The 15,939-nt window shown below is 39.5% G+C and overlaps 1 protein-coding gene across 4 annotated transcripts in view; it reads right to left on the bottom strand.

Moving 5' to 3' along the window:
- MAP7 (microtubule associated protein 7) overlaps positions 1-15,939 on the bottom strand; it is a 239,671-nt gene that overhangs the window by 78,773 nt on the left and 144,959 nt on the right. For 3 of the 4 annotated variants that reach the window (XM_069077289.1, XM_069077286.1, XM_069077287.1), the window contains exon 2: positions 7,674-7,775. The exons of the other annotated variant lie outside the window; for it this stretch is intronic. In XM_069077289.1, coding sequence (XP_068933390.1) covers positions 7,674-7,775 — 102 coding nt within the window. The remainder of the gene's footprint in view (positions 1-7,673; positions 7,776-15,939) is intronic. 4 annotated transcript variants of the gene reach the window in all.

Here is a 15,939-nt window from a genome sequence, read left to right as displayed (position 1 = left end):
TGCCTTCACATCAGCTTGCAACACTTTTACTTACCTCTAGTTGATTCTCTATCTTACCCCCCAGAAAGGCTCTCTTTTCTACTCAAGGTTCCCCAAACTTCTCCTTCTCACCTACTCTCTGTTAAGGACCTCATCTCAATGAGGCCATTCAACACAAACTTCTTCTCCCCATCCCTTCATCTCACAACTGTTTGACATCATCTTCCTCTAGCTCCTCCTTTCCTTTAATCTCTGACAATGAGGTGGCCCTTCTTCATGAGCCCATCCTTCAACATCTTCAGCACATTGCAACCTCAATCATTCCCTCCCCCAATCTTCAGCTGGTTTTTATCTACTGGTTCCTTCTCTACTGCATTCAAACACACCCAAATCTCTTCCACACTTAAATAACCTTGGAATTATTCCCTCAAGCTATCACTCTATGCCTCTCCTCCCTTTCTGGGTGGGGGGACAGATCAATACCCAAATTTGTATAAATAGTTTCCTACACATTCATTCTACTGTTGTTTCCTCTTACTACTCACCCTTTTGTAATCTGGATTTTGACCTTATCTCTCAACTGAAACTTCTCTAGTCATCACCAATCTGTTAGTTGCCAAATCTAATGGTCTCTTCTCAGCCCTCATCCTTCCTGAAATCTGCAGCTTTAGACAACATCATCCACATTATCCTCCTGAATGCACTCTCTCATACTGGGGTTTTCCAAAACACTGTTTTCTCTTAGTTCTTCTTTGCCGCCTTATTCTTAGTCTTTATTAGTTTCTCATCCATTTTATGCTCTCTAACTGTGGGTTTTCTCAAAGCTGTCTTGAGTCCTTTTTTTTCCCTTTCTAAATTCTCTCTCTTGATGATCTCATCAGCTCCCATGGGTTTAAACATCCTCTCTATGCAGTGGACTAATATATATATATATATATATATATATATATATATATATATATATATATATGTAATGGCCCTGACTTCTCTATTGGGCTTCAATTTCCCATCAGCAATTGCCTATTGTGTGTTTTATTTTACTTTACAATAATATTTTGTTTTTTCCCAATTCCATATAAAAACAATTTTTAACACTCATTTAAAAAAATTTTGAGTTCCAAATTCTCTCCTTTACCCCCTCCCCCCAAGTGAGACAGTAAGCAATTTGATATAGATTATATGCATGCAATCACACAAAACATATTTCCATATGTTATACTATTGTACATTTTAAACTAGATGTCCAAGACATCTCAAATTCAAAATGTCCAAAACACAGCTTATCTTTTCTCTTCAACCAAACTTCCAAACTTCCATATACCTGTCATAGGCATTACAATCTTTTGGGGGCAACTGGGTAGCTCAGCGGACAGAGCAGCAGGCCTGGAGTCAGGAAGACCTGAATTCAAATCCAACCTCACACACATACTAGCTGTATGACTAAGGGTAAGTCACTTCACCCTGTTTGCCTCAGTTTCCACATCTGTAAAATGAGCTGAAAAAGGAAATGGCAAACCACTCCAGTATCTTTGCCAAGAAAACCCCAAATGAGGTCATGCAGAGTCAGATATGACTGAACAACCACCACCCCACCACAATCTTTAGTCTCCTATGTTTGTAATCTCAGTGTTATTCTTGATTTCTTACTTTATCTCACCTCACCAATCAGATGCCAAATCTTGCTTTCTCTACCTCTGGTGAATCTCTTGCATTTGGCTCTTTTACTCACATGGCCACCAGCTTAGTTGATGCCCTGCCATCGTATGACTAGATTATTGCAGTGGCTTCTTAACTGGTCTTCCTCTTAGTTCATCACTTGATCATACACCTTACCACGTGTGGGTATATGGCAGGACTGTGTCATGGGTCCTCTTTTCTATATACTCTATCTCAACAGTTTTAATGGATTTAGGCAGAAAACTCTAAAATCAGGATATAGATGAGGGATGGATATAAGGATTTTGGAGATATCTGAATAAAGACTATAGCTGCTTGGCATTTGTATATGGACATCCAAACAGCATTTCAAACTCAGTTTGTCCAAAAGAGAACCTATCATTTTTTCTCCTATACCTCATGTCTCATCTTGACTTCTCTATTTCTGTCATGGGCAACACTATTCTTCTAGTCACCAGTATTTGCAATCTGGGAGTCTTCTTGACCCTTCACAGTCATTCAGTCTACCCGTCCCCTCCCCCATCCAGTGAGGTACTGATTTCACCTCCTCAACATCCCTCACACATCTGTTTCTTTCTTTCTATTCACACAACCACCCAAGCCCAGGGTCTTATCACTTCTCATTTACACTACAGCAATAGCCTCTCCTTGAGTATAATCTCTCCCCTCTCCAGTCTATCCTCTACACAAATTGACCATCCATTAAATGCAGGTCTGGACATGCCACTTCTCAAGAAACTCCAGTGGCTCTCCATTGTCCCTAGGACAAAAGAGCAACTCAACTCCTCTGGCGTTCAGAATCCTTCATAATGGGATGCCAGACTACCTTTCCAGGCTTCCTGTGCATTACACACACTATTGGCATATTTTATTTTCCAGTCAACTTCCAGTCGAAATATTTCTCATGAATGGTTCTTTCTCCATCTCAGTGTCTTCTAATACATAGAGCGTCCCTAATGCCTGGAATGTAATCTCTCTTCACTTCTGTCTTGCAGGATCTCTAGTTTCTCTTAAGTCTCAGTTCAAGGGCCACCTGCTTCTCAACGACTTCCATGATTCCCCTAGTTGCTGGTGCTCCTACTGTTTCTCCTTGGTAGAATTCTTCACACACACACACACACACACACACACACACACGCACACACACACCCCATCCCCATTGAAGAGTAGTTACTGTTTCATTTTTGTCTTTATGTCTTAAGGGTTTAGTTTTCTGAGAATAGTAGGTGTTTAACAAGTGCATGTTGAATGAATGAATGAATGGAATGACTTGCTTTTAAGTGTCTTCCCTGTGGGAGTTGCCCTCTTCTGACCAGATGATTTATTAATATTTTTCTTAAAATATAATGCCTGTCTGTAAACAAAAAGTTGGGTACCAGCTCAACAATGGAAAACTGTCAATATCTCATTTGTTCCTCATAAAATCCCAGTAAAGTAAGTTATGTAAATGGTATTATCTCCATTTTACAGATAAAGAAACTGAGCTTCAAGGAGGTTAAAAACAAAGCTAGTTAGGGGAGGCTAGGTGGCCTAGCGAAACAGAGCACCGGCCTTGGAGTCAGGAGGATCTGAGTTCAAACCTGGCTTCAGACACTTAACACAAAACTAGCCATGTGACCTTGGGCCAAGTCATTTAACCTCAATTGCCCTGCCTTTCCCCCTCCAAAAAAAGCAAAATAAATAAATAAATAAACTTAAAAACAAAAACAAAGCTAGTTGGGCCTTATGACTTTAGACAAGTATTCTGACTTCCAAGCAGAAGTTCTTTCCACTTTGCTAACTGTTCTTCCTGCTGGGTCAGAAAAGGTTCCCAAGTAAATAACTTTCCTTTCTAGCACAGGTGACAAGTAAGAAATGCTTCAGGAGGATAAACTCTGAAGTACAGGGGTGAGAAGGTCATTTCAGCAGCTGCTTGTTCTCCAGTAATCCTCCACTCTTCAAGTGATTACCAGGCATAGGGGAGTTGGGATCAGTCAGTAGAAGAACTGGGAAAACCCAAAACACTCATTCCAGGTTTTTTTGTTGATTGTACAAATCAGTTCTTTCTTCCATGTCTACCTAGGTTGTCCTTCAACAGCCTTTACTTCTCTTTCTTGATTATAAGCTGAAATTCAGTTTTTCTAAAAAAATCAAGACCGCCTTTCCAATAATACAATATGAAAGCCTACAGGGGTGGGGAACCTGCAGCCTCAAGGCCACATGTGGCCCTCTAGTTCTCAAGTGTGGCTCTTTGACTAAATCCGAACTTCACAGAATAAATCCCCTTAGTAAAAGACCTTGTTCTCTAAACCTTGAACACAGTCAAAAGGCTGCACCCAAAGACCTAGAAGACCATGTGTGGTCACAGGTTCCCCACCCCTAACTAGGCCAAGGGGGACTGTTCTCCAGGGTTTTGCAGCTGCCTTTTTTTCTCTCTGGTCCCACCAAATCCACTGTTGATCAGTGAACAAACTTCTATCTAGAACAAAGGAGGAAGGGAGAACATAACTTGAAAAAGAAATAGTTTTAGCCAAGTGCAGAATTAAAGGTAATCAATATAGGAAGGACATAGGAGACTAGAAAACTATGGTGCTTTTGATGGTGCCCTAGGGAAATGCTGAAGATGTAGATCATAATCCATCCATGTCTATTCATACTATGTGGCTTATTCTGTCCCACCAAAACTGAACAGAGAAGAGGGACAGGCTCTTACTCACCAAACACTGCCCCAGAGTTCACTGCCCCAGAGTTCACCTCCCCTTTACAATGAGATAATGTGGGGTGCAAAGTGTGATTACCCTGGGGAGGGGAGAGAACATAAGCAGCACCTTCCTTTATAATCAGGCTATCATTATTCTTTTTCCACTGGGTTTTTATCATTGCATTATGCTGCATGCTCTCTCTTAGCCAAACAGAACAATCTGTGAGCACATGAGCTGAGATTATGTTTGTATTGTGTGTAACTGCTTGCTTGTTTTGTAACCCAGCAGGACACACACCGAACACTTCAAGTGCTGTATACAAATGAAATCTTAGGGAAATTATACTATCATTATGCAACAAGGGGAGGGGAGGGCATCATTCTCCTTACAATTTACTAAATGTAAAAACATTTAAAATGATTTCTGAAAAGGTCATAAAAGAGATGGACATTAATGAAATACTGAGCAAAATAACATAAATAATAAAAATGAGTTCTATCCATTTCACATTTTGAGGGCTATAGCCATTTATCAACTATATCTCAATCTACTGTTATGTTGCTTTTCAACAGAGCAGTGAGGGTGAAGACAGAGCCATAACTAGTAATTTTGGCCTTAAGTACAACAAATGTCTAAGACAAACACTACAAAGTGGGGCAAGCAGCATGAAATTCATCCTCAAATCTGATTTGCAATTAATTATGTAAAAATAATAGAAGGACTAATTAAGAAAAATTAAATTGAGTGGGAGGGAGAAATACTTATAATGGTTTGGGGTTATGATATCCAAAGTAGGAACCTGAAAACCCCCAATATGAATGACCACAAATGGACTGAGGCATGATGGTGGATGTCTGTCCCTGGAAAAAGTTGAGAGGATGACCTTAGCATCACCTACCGAAGGATCCTCTTGACTCACTTTCCCCATTGTGCTATTTCTTAATTTGAAAGTTTCCCACTTGGTTAATACTAAACCTGGTTTCTGATGCCCTGTGACTGCATGATTGGCAATCAGATAACTCATGTCTAGAATCAAACAGCTAAGGAAGGTTTCCCCCTGTTATGTATTAGATTAGTCTCTTCCCTTGAGGGGATGAATCTTGACATTATTATAATGATGTCTCTCCTTTACCATTCATAGCAAATTTCTACAATCATGGCAGATGAGCATAGGAATATTGATCACTTTTTATCCTCCTTTCACCAACAGAATTCTGCTATCTCCATTTGCCCCTTACTGTACAACATTCTCCCTCCCATACTCTGGTTGTGGTTGTGGACATACAAGCTCTGAACTGCTCCATTTTGTCACTGAGGTTGAGCCCCTTAAAATGTTTATAAACTAACCATGATCTGGATCATCACAAAGGAAAATTCTCTCTCCCCTCCCCAGGATAATCACACTTTGCACTCCACATTATCTCATTGGAAAGGGGCGGTGAACTCTGGGGCAGTGTCTGGTGAGTAAGAGCCTTTCCCTCTTCTCTGTTCAGTTTTGGTGGGACAGAATAAGCCACAAAGGATTAATAGACATGGATGGATTATGATCTACATCTTCAGAATCTCCCTAGGGCACCATCAAGAGCACCATAGCTTTCTAGTCTCCTATGTCCTTCCTATATTTGTTATCTTTGATTCTGCACTTGGCTAAAGCTATTCTTTTTCAAGTTACCAGCTGGTGCCTTATTTGTCAAATACGTTAAACTTTTATCAATCTTCATTTTTCTTTGTTGCTCTGCAGTATATGACACCCTCTTCTCTTGGAAACTTATTCTCCTCTTTTTGGGTTGCTAGAAATGATATAACTGTGTCACCTATAAAAACTCTCACATCTTCACACTTAAAAAGAAACCCTAAAAACAGGTCCAGTTAACCTGCTTAAAAATCTTCCAAATGAAGAGGTTCAGTAGGTTTTTGAGTCTATTTATCCACTTCTGTCAAGTGAGCTGGCGAAGAAAATGGCAAACCAGTCCAGTATTTCTACTAAGAAAACCCCAAATGGGGTCACAAAGAGTTAGATAAAACTGAACAACAACATATATATATTTCTATCTTTGTGAGTTATCTTCCCAGAAATGACAACAATTAAAAACCAAGTACTGAAATAGACTGAAGTCATAAGCAGACCTTTGAATCATAGTACGGTTAAGTGTTAAATCAATATATCTAATCACATTGCTTTCATTAAAATTTCATTTCATTATTTATAAATATAATTTAATAACTTGTATAAATGTATAAATTAAAATGTATTAAACTTGTATAAATTTAACATTTCATTAATTATATTTTCAGTGAGAGCAAAATATTATTAACGAATAAAAAATGTTTTCAAAATGTTATTTCATCTTTACCTCATGTTTTGGTGACTATTTTGGTTAAGTTTTATGACTCTTAGTTTGGTAATACAGATGCAAAATTTATACCCGTATGGGAATGTGTGCTTAAGACTTTTACTTATGGTGTGACCAATTTTAAAAGTTTCGAGAGTGGTGCTTAAGGTGGGCGGGGGGGGGCGCATAATTTCATAAACTGGAAGGGATTGCAGTCAATAAGTCCAACTTGTACCTGAAAAAGAAACCCTTTTCTAACATACCAAGCAAGTAGCCAACCAGCATGCCACTGATAGAGGGGGAACCCACTACCCATAAGGCAGCAATTCCACTTTTGATAGATCTAATTTTTACAAAGTTTTTCCTTACATTGAACCAAGATCTGCCTTTTGGCAGTTCCCACCCATTAGTTCTAGTTCTGCTTCTAGGTGATGAGAAGAGCAAATCTAATCCCTCTTCCATGCCAGTCTCCCAATTACTAGGTGACATCTATCAAGTTCCCCCAAAGTATCTCTTCTTCGAGCTAAACATCCTGTGATCCTCACATAGATGGTGCCAAGGTCTCATAATCCTGACTGCAATCCAATGGACACTCTCAAGGTTATAAATGTCCTTCCTAAAATGCAGTGGTGTCCAGAACTGGACATGGCAGATTATAACAGGGTCTTCACCTTCTCCATTTTGGACAGTACCTCTCATTGCAGCCAAAGTTAGCATTGCTTTTTTGATTGCCATTCCATACTTTTTATCCATAGCTTGTAAACTGCTGATCTGTAAATCTGTAGACTGTGGATCTTTTTTTCTTGTGAATGGTGGTCTAGCCATAACACCCTTCCCATCTTGTCTTTGGAAAGTTGATTTTTTTTTTCCCACCCATGGGTAGACATTTACATTTATTTCCATGGACCTACATGATCCCCAGTTCATACTATATCTTCCTGTCCAGCCCATAGGTTTGTGGGTTATTCTGTGGAATTTGGCATTGATCTCTGGATTGGCTCACCTGATTTGTTTCCTGGCACACTGCGATTTTGTCCTAAAGCAGCAGAGGTGGGGCGGCCAGGTGCAGGAGCCTTCTTATCTTGCACTTGGGAGTTTTCAGATGCTACAAAGATAAGGAGACAAAAAGGAGGTATGTATAGTCCCTTACCATAGAAACACCACCATTTTAGAGTTTTGTTCAAATTAATACCCTACTTTCCCAAATAATTATGCAATTATGCAAGCAATTATAAGACATCTCTATAGATGTCTTCAGAAAATATAGCTTTTATCTTCAGGAAAACATTTGCTTTCCCCCTGTTTCACTTAGCAAATATGTCACATTGACGTTACCTTATCTCAATTAGGCCCTTGCTTCTGCATGATTTGAACTACTTCCTAACTGATTCACTATTCAACTGCCCACAAAACCATTCTACACCTTCTCTTCTCTCCTCAAACCTCCCAGAAGTCAATCAGTCAGCATATAGTTTGTAAATCTTGGTTTGCTTTTTGTCTTCCCCTATTAGATTGTAAGATCCTTGGGGGAAGGGACTATCTTTTGCCTCTTTTTGTATATCCAGCACTTACTATGGTGGCCAGCACATAAAAGGTACTTAATACATGCTTACTAAGTGACAATGAAATGACATTCTCTTGGCCAAGGCCAACCCCTTCACCTGTGGTCTTGATCTCATCCCCTTTTTCTCCAATAGATTATCCCTTAATCATACTCATTCTCTCTTTAATCCAAATACTTGCTCCTTTCTGCCTGACTATGGACAAACTCATGCTTCCTCCATCCTTATAAATCCTTCATGAGACCATTATCCCTGATTATAATTCTATATTTCTTCTCCATTTTCAGCCGCACTTGTAGATAGGTGTCACCAGCCAAAAGAGTCATTATTACCACTTCACCTGCCAAGAAAGCAGTCATGACTTCTGGTAGGAAGGCAGCTGTGGCCCCTGCCAAGGAAGTGGTGTTCCCAGCCAAAGCTGTCATTACACCAGATAGGAAGGAAGTCATTCCAGCTAACGTAGCAACACCACACCCCCCCTCCCCTCACCAAATGGATAAAAAATGGGAAGAATGCCAAGAAAGAGGGCAGTGAATGTGAATAAAACAGTGAAAATGAGGAGGGGGGAAGAATTTGAATGACCCAAAGCCATAAAAATGGGAACAGCTCCAGCCAAACAAGATTCTGAGGATAAAAAGGATGAAGTAGAAGATGATAGTGATGAAAATGATGAAGATGAGGATGACTCGGAAGAAGAAGCTGTGGATATGTGCCTGCCAGAAGGAAGGTTGCTCTTGTGAAAGCTGGAAATGCCAAGAAATCCGAGGAGGAGGAGGAAGACAAAGATGAAGAGAAGAGAAAGTGCTCATCAAAGAAGCATGAGGAAAGAGGAAAAAGGAAATGGGCAAACAGAAAGCTCCTACAACCAAGAAACAGATATTGGAAGCTGAAGCATGTACAAAATCAGCCTTTTCACTGGTAATATGAACTTCAACAAAGCCACTTCTGAGCTAAAAACTGGTATCATGGACTTCTTTGCAAAAAAAAAAAATACCTTACAGTTGCAGACATCCAAAATGATATCACCAGGAAGTTTGACTATATGGAATTTCAACCAGCTGAAGACATGGAAAAGGCTTTGGAACTCAATAGCTCCAAAGTCTTTGGCTCTAAAATAAAACTAGAAAAGGTAAAAGAAAACAAAAGATTGAGATGCAAGGATTTGCCTTGTAAAATAACTCCAGAGGAAATCGAGGAAGTGTTTGAAGATGCAATTGAGGTTAGACTCATCTGCACCAAGGATGGGACACCCAAAGGAAATGCCTATGTTGAATTGAAGACAGAAGCAGATGTGGACAAAACCATGGAAGAGAAACAGATTGGTGGTTAGGCACTCATTATGGACTATACAAGGGAGAAAAATAAAAGATGAGAATTCAAGAGGTAGGAAGAATGATTCCTGGAATGGGAATGATAGCAAGCCAGCTATCTGGTGCCTAGACACTGGTGCCAAATAACTTTGCCTGCAGTGCCCCTGAAGAAAGTCTGCAAGGGGTGTTTGAGAAGGTAATGTCAATTAGCTTGCTCCAAAACAACCATGGCTGACCTAAAGGAGGGCACATGTTAATTTAACTGGCCTCTTTGGAATTTGCAAAGGAAGCTCAAATTTTTGTATCAAGAGAGAAATTGAAAGCAGAACAATCAGGCTGGAGATCAAGAGCCAGAAGACAACTGGCACCAAGAAGCCAGTCCTACAAAACTTTATTTGTCAAAGATTTATAAGAAGATAAAACAGAAAAAACACTGAAAGATTCATTTTACAGCTCAGTTGATAGGGTTGTCTAAAGGGTTCGTTTTTGTGGACTTCAATTCAGAAGAAGATGCAAAAGCCATGAAAGAGGCCACTGGAAGAGGGGGAGGCTGATGGAAACAAAGTACCTCTGGATTGGGCCAAGCCCGATGGCAGCGATGATCGTTTCAGTGGCTAAGGAGGAAATAGAGGAGGCCAAGGGGACTTTGGTGGTAGAGGCTGAGGAAATTCTGGGGGTCAGGGTAGTGTCTGAGCAGATGGAGGAGGATGTGGAGGGGAAGGAAGAAACAACATGCTACAAAGAAAAAAACCCCAGAGTTTTAATAACTTGTCCCCCCTGCAATTTGAACAGATTCTGTCATCTGGTCATTGACAAAGCCTTCTAAGGATATCCCAGGACAAATATGCAGGCCAGAGTCTTCTTGGAAAAACCTGGACGACATTTCAACAGAGAGAGCACGTTGCTTTTGACTAGATGGATGTTCCATGTAATCTTTTTGAAGAGACAGGTGATGGATATAGGAGTTTACCTTTTTATCCATAAGCTATCTTGAGTTTATAACGTTAAACTATGTGTCTAAAACCATTTTCCCCCCAACAAATATCTATAGTGATTTTTTATTTCATTTTTATCCCTTTTTCTTGGCTGTAAAGAAAAAAGGCAAATGGTTTTCTCATGGTTTCTGCTTTAGCTGCTTGTCTTAGGACACATTAAAAGGGCCTAACCTTGTGCCAGAAAAAAATGCATTTCCCGTGGGCATCTCAAACTCAATGTGTCTAAAATAGAACCCATCCCCTAAACCCATTCCTCTGCCAAAATGCACTCTATCTGCCAAGGCATCACCCATCTTTCCAATCAGCTAGGTTCACAACCACAGTGTATATCACCTCTTGCCTGGGCTGCTGCAACGTCCTACTAATTGGTCCCTCTTGCTTCGTCTCTCCCCCACTCTAATCCATCTTTCACATAACTGCAAATGTGATTTTCCTTAGTCACAGAACTATGTCACTTTTGTACTCAATAAATTCTTTTTTTTTTTTGGAGGGGGGAAGGTAGGGCAATTGGGGTTAAGTGACTTGCCCATGGTCACAAGGCTAGTTTTGTGTTAAGTGTCTGAAGCTGTATTTGAACTCAGGTCCTCCTGACTCCAGGGCTGGTGCTCTATTCACTGTACTACCTAGCCGCCCCCTACTCAATAAATTCTAAATATTCCCTTTTGCCTCTAATATAGCATAATGCAGGTGCTTAATAAATGCTTGCTGACATAAAAGATAAATTCTTCTGTTTGACTCTCATGGCCCTTTTCATCACTTGGTCCCAACCTAATTTTCTGTCCTCATTATGTAACACTGCCCATCTTTCCCTTTACGGTTCAGACAAACTAGCATTCCCATTCCCCAAACGTACACTTCCCATCTCTGTGTCTTTATCCTGGTCAGTTCTCATGTCTAGAATGCACTCCCTCCTCATCTCCATCTTGAAGAATCCCTCATTTCCTTCAAGAATCAGCTCAAGCACCTGCTAGTGCCTCAGTTACCATATGGTCATTTTGCACATACTGACATGCTGTTTCCCCATGAATTAATACAAGCTCTTTCAAAGCAAAGACTATCATGATTTTCTTTGTATTTTCTCCAGTACCTAGGACAGTGTTTGGCAAGTAACGGGCAGCTAAGAAATGCTCGTTGATTGACTGATTGCTGTTTACATTGCCAGCTGGTACCAAATCCCTCTTTTGCTCCTCAGACCAAGGCCTAACTCTATTGCTAATTATTAAGCATGGCCCTTTACCTTTAACATAATTTCCCTTAGTCATTAAATCTATAGACTATATAGGACCCCAACCTGCTAGGTGGCATGAGGGATAAAATGTTAGGCTTAGAATCAGAAAGAACTGAGTTCAAATTCTACCTTAGGCACTTAGTAGCTGTAGGATCCTGGGCAAGTCACTTAATTTCAATTTCCTCATTCACAAAATGAAGATGGGTAGACTTGGGACCTTCAAAAATCCCTTTCTGTGCTATATACATCTGATCCTATGATTTTTGCCCTTTCAGTTAGGATTCAGACTGGGATACAGTCTAAATTGCAAATGGTCTAAAAAATTGTAACGTGGCATAAGGCCAACATCGATCACAATATCTACAGTAGTTAAAATGCTGTCTTCAAGCATTTGCTTTAACATTCCATATTTGCAGACTTTTTGCCATAGCTGCTAATGAGTTTCCAAACTGATTGAATTAAGTTTCATCTGCTTTTGATTCCCCTGTCTGGGGAACAAAGAAGAACATGTTAATAAAAAAAGAAAAGATCAAGGATGAGAAAGAGGAAGATGAGGAGATGCAAAAGTCCTAGATCAGTTGTGTTCAATAGGGTTTTGTTGCTTGCCAAAATAGCAGCCCGCAGTTTACCAAGGGTTAAAGGTCATCCTGGCAACTAGGTGGTTCAGTAAGTAGATACAGTTCTGGGCCTAGAGTCAGGAACACTCACCATCGTGAGTTCAAATCCAGCCTCAGACACTCACTAGCTGTGTGAACCTGGGCAAGTCACTTCACCCTGTTTGCCTCAGTTTCCTCATCTATAAAATGAGCTTGAGAAGGAAATGACAATCTACTCCAGTATCTCTGCAAAGAAAACCCCAAATGAGATAACAAAGAATCAGATATGACTGAAACAACTCAACAACAACAGCAACAACAAAGGTTGTCATCCTGCACATAGTTGGGGGACAGGGTTGAGAAGGAGGCTAATAAAGTTAGGAAACATCCCATATATGTGCAACACTGCATTGGAAGGAAAGCTAAAAAGTGGAGACAATATAAAAATATATTTGAACAGTGTCATTAGTTAGCTTCCAATACTGGAGCTCCCTTGCCAACAATTCTGGCCTAGATAACCCATCAGCTATAAAGCCAACAAATTCAAAAATCCAATAATTGAAACACTACTTGTGTACAGGGTCCTGTGACAGCTGGAAAGGGAGATGTCAGTTTGTGGTAAGAGATTGTCCTTGCCCTCATGGAACTCACCAGCTAGTAGGTAGTCCCTAATAAAATTGTGAGTTGACTACATTTGGAAATATTATTTCTATTTTCAGGTTAAAATAAAACAAGCTTTTCCCTTATTCTCCTGGTTAACCTTATAAAAAGACTATTGTCATCAGACGCAAATATGTGTGTGTATATATATATATATGCATGTGTATATATATATATGTTATGGAAATGCTTATTTTATTCCATAAATTAAAAATAAATAAAATAAAAAAACTATTGCTAGAGAAAAATTAATATTTAAAAAGTAAGCAGAGGAGGGAGATAAAATTGAGACAATAGCCAGAAATGCAGAGAACATCAATTATAAATATTTCACGTTGGTATAATAAAACTAATTTTATAGAATAATTAGAGCGTGTTTCTGGATCTTTTTTGGGGGGGGGGCTAGGTAGGTTGCTGATCATTGGATCACAGACATAAAATTGAAAGGGGACTTGGTCATTCAGTCCTTCCTCTACCTTTTACAGATGAGGAAACTTATGTCTTCCAAAGACAGAGCTTCTTGTCCCAGATGACAAAGAAAGGAAATGGCAGATCAAGGACTCAAATCCAGATCTAGCACTCTTTTTACATCGTCACTAGTTATGATGCTTGTATTCTAATTAGAAAATCCTTTTTAAAAGATCTTTATGAAATACATTAATTCTCTCTCCTACCTTGGTAAAAAATAAAATATATTTGTAGCTAGGTGTATAACCATTCCTCTTGAGCTATGAGTTCAAGATTAGATTTATGCTACCGAAGAGGTCAAGAGGCAGGGTGATATCTTTCTAAAGGTAGAGTAATGGCTCAGAGCAGAAATAAGCCATTTTTTCCATTTTACTAATTTTTAATAATCATATTACAGGTTATATTCCTAGATCTATGTAAGAGTCCAGGGACAGCATCTCCCACCCCAGAAGAGCTTAGGGCAGTGGGCGAGTCGGGTAGGCTTCTCTTGGGCAGTCTGAATCTTTTTGTAAGCAGTAGGATATAATGCATCTGTTGGGAAAGACTTCATATAAACATGGAATGCCTTCTCCAGTCAGCTGGTAGTCTGTCCATCACTGGCTGATGGCCAAAATACAGACTATAATCCCTAGCTGGTTAATGAGGTGACAGCCTGCTTCTCTGTTGGTTTTAGAAAAGAGGAAAGAGTCAGGTGTGAATAGGTATAGCTTTGATATCATCAAGTGTACTTTTAATAGTGACATAATGTTTAATCTTTCTCTGATGACTAAGGATCCATAAATACCTCAGTGCCACAAATCAGAATGATTGCTAAATGGTACTGTGAACATAGAAGATGTAGGGGGATGCAGAAAGTTCAAGGGTCACAGGATTTAAAGCTTTTCTAGTCTGCCCTTCCCCCACCTGCCATTTTGCAGATGACAGAGTAGAAAAATGACTTGCCCAGAATCATACAGGAAGTAAAGTAGCAGTGTCAGAATTCAAATGCATGACATCAAATTCAGTGCTTTCCCCACTCTGTCATGCTACTTACTATCCCAGTCTCTCCTTCACCAAGTACAAAGTGTTTTTGTTTGTTTAAATTAAATAAATCCTTCCTGACTTATTTTGTGGTCATTTTTTTTTTTCACTCACAAAACATGTGTGGGGATGGGGAAATTCAACTGGGTATGCTGGTTAGTTGGATTCTGGCCTACTGGAATTTTACTGTAATTGGATTCATTTGGCCAGATCACTATGCTCATCTCAGTCTTGTCCTATAAATCATACAGGTTAGGAGAAATGGTTTATTTGGCTTACCAGAATGCATTTCTAGGTCAGAATGCCCACTGATGGATGTTTACAACAAGAAAACTTGGAAAAAAAACCCCAAAACTATTTTTGAATGTTTCTATGACCTTGTACAACTGACATCTTGAGGCATTCAAATAAAATAAAAAATAAAGCAGAAAAATAATTGGCATGCTTCTGTAGTCCAAGTTTAATTTACTATCAATCGCTCACAGACTTCCTTTTCTAAGTACTAAATTTTGTAGGATCACTTTCAATTTTTATATCAATCACCAGATTATGTAATTAGCTCTCAGAACTCATGTTTCTTTATTCCTTACAATTTCCTGTCTCTGATTCCTTCACTTCTGGATAGACTAAATAATACCATAGAAGAAGCAGATATCAACCAGCAAATCTTCAGCTCCAAAGACCACTTCTTTCTCTTCTCCTGTCCTCCCCTTCCCTCCCTACTTTCAGTACTAAGTCCCAGTAAAACTGCAAAGTGGGAAAAGTTAGACTTATGTGTCTTCTTATTTACACTAAGGTATATCTACCCTTGGACATCCTCATGCTGCCTGCTAGCTTCTCAGGTCACAGCTACACAACATGCATGAAGGTGAAGTGAGGGACAGTTGCTGACATTACTTTTTATAAATGCACTTATTTTGAATGCCAGAAAATTCTACTCTCTGTGGGTATTTTTTTGGGGGGGGGAGGGGGAATGAATCAATTCATCTGGGTTACAGTGAAGAATCTAACAAACTAGATCCAGTTTCCAAGGATGTTTCTATCAGGGACACTCAATTTTCAAACCTTGCCTAGCACTAGAATTTGGTTCTGGGTCTACCTAGTGTCCCCTCTGCAGTGCCCCATCTCCCCTCCTTCCTAGTTTGTTTCTTACTTTTCCTTCTGCTGTTTGATGATGCATTTCATTCATTCATTCAAGTATTTGTTGCACTTACCCTACTCTCTATATAAATTTATCAATCAGATGGCTGCATTCCTTCATGGGACTAGTTTCTTTTTAATTGGAAAACTGAGTCCATGTTAATAACAGAAAATATGTTGTATTGTTGCTTATATTTTCAAAAAGACCTTCTTGAGACAGTACTATAATTGAAAGGAATAACTGGAAAGATAAGACTATCAGCCACTGTGTCAGATAGAATGGGAAAAGG

The sequence above is a fragment of the Petaurus breviceps genome, unplaced genomic scaffold (genome assembly GCF_028583685.1).
Source record: "Petaurus breviceps papuanus isolate PSGF00001 unplaced genomic scaffold, PetGlider_PUasm1.0 90977, whole genome shotgun sequence".
Classification (NCBI taxonomy): Eukaryota; Metazoa; Chordata; class Mammalia; order Diprotodontia; family Petauridae; genus Petaurus; species Petaurus breviceps.
This window is presented reverse-complemented; position numbering and strand designations above follow the sequence as displayed.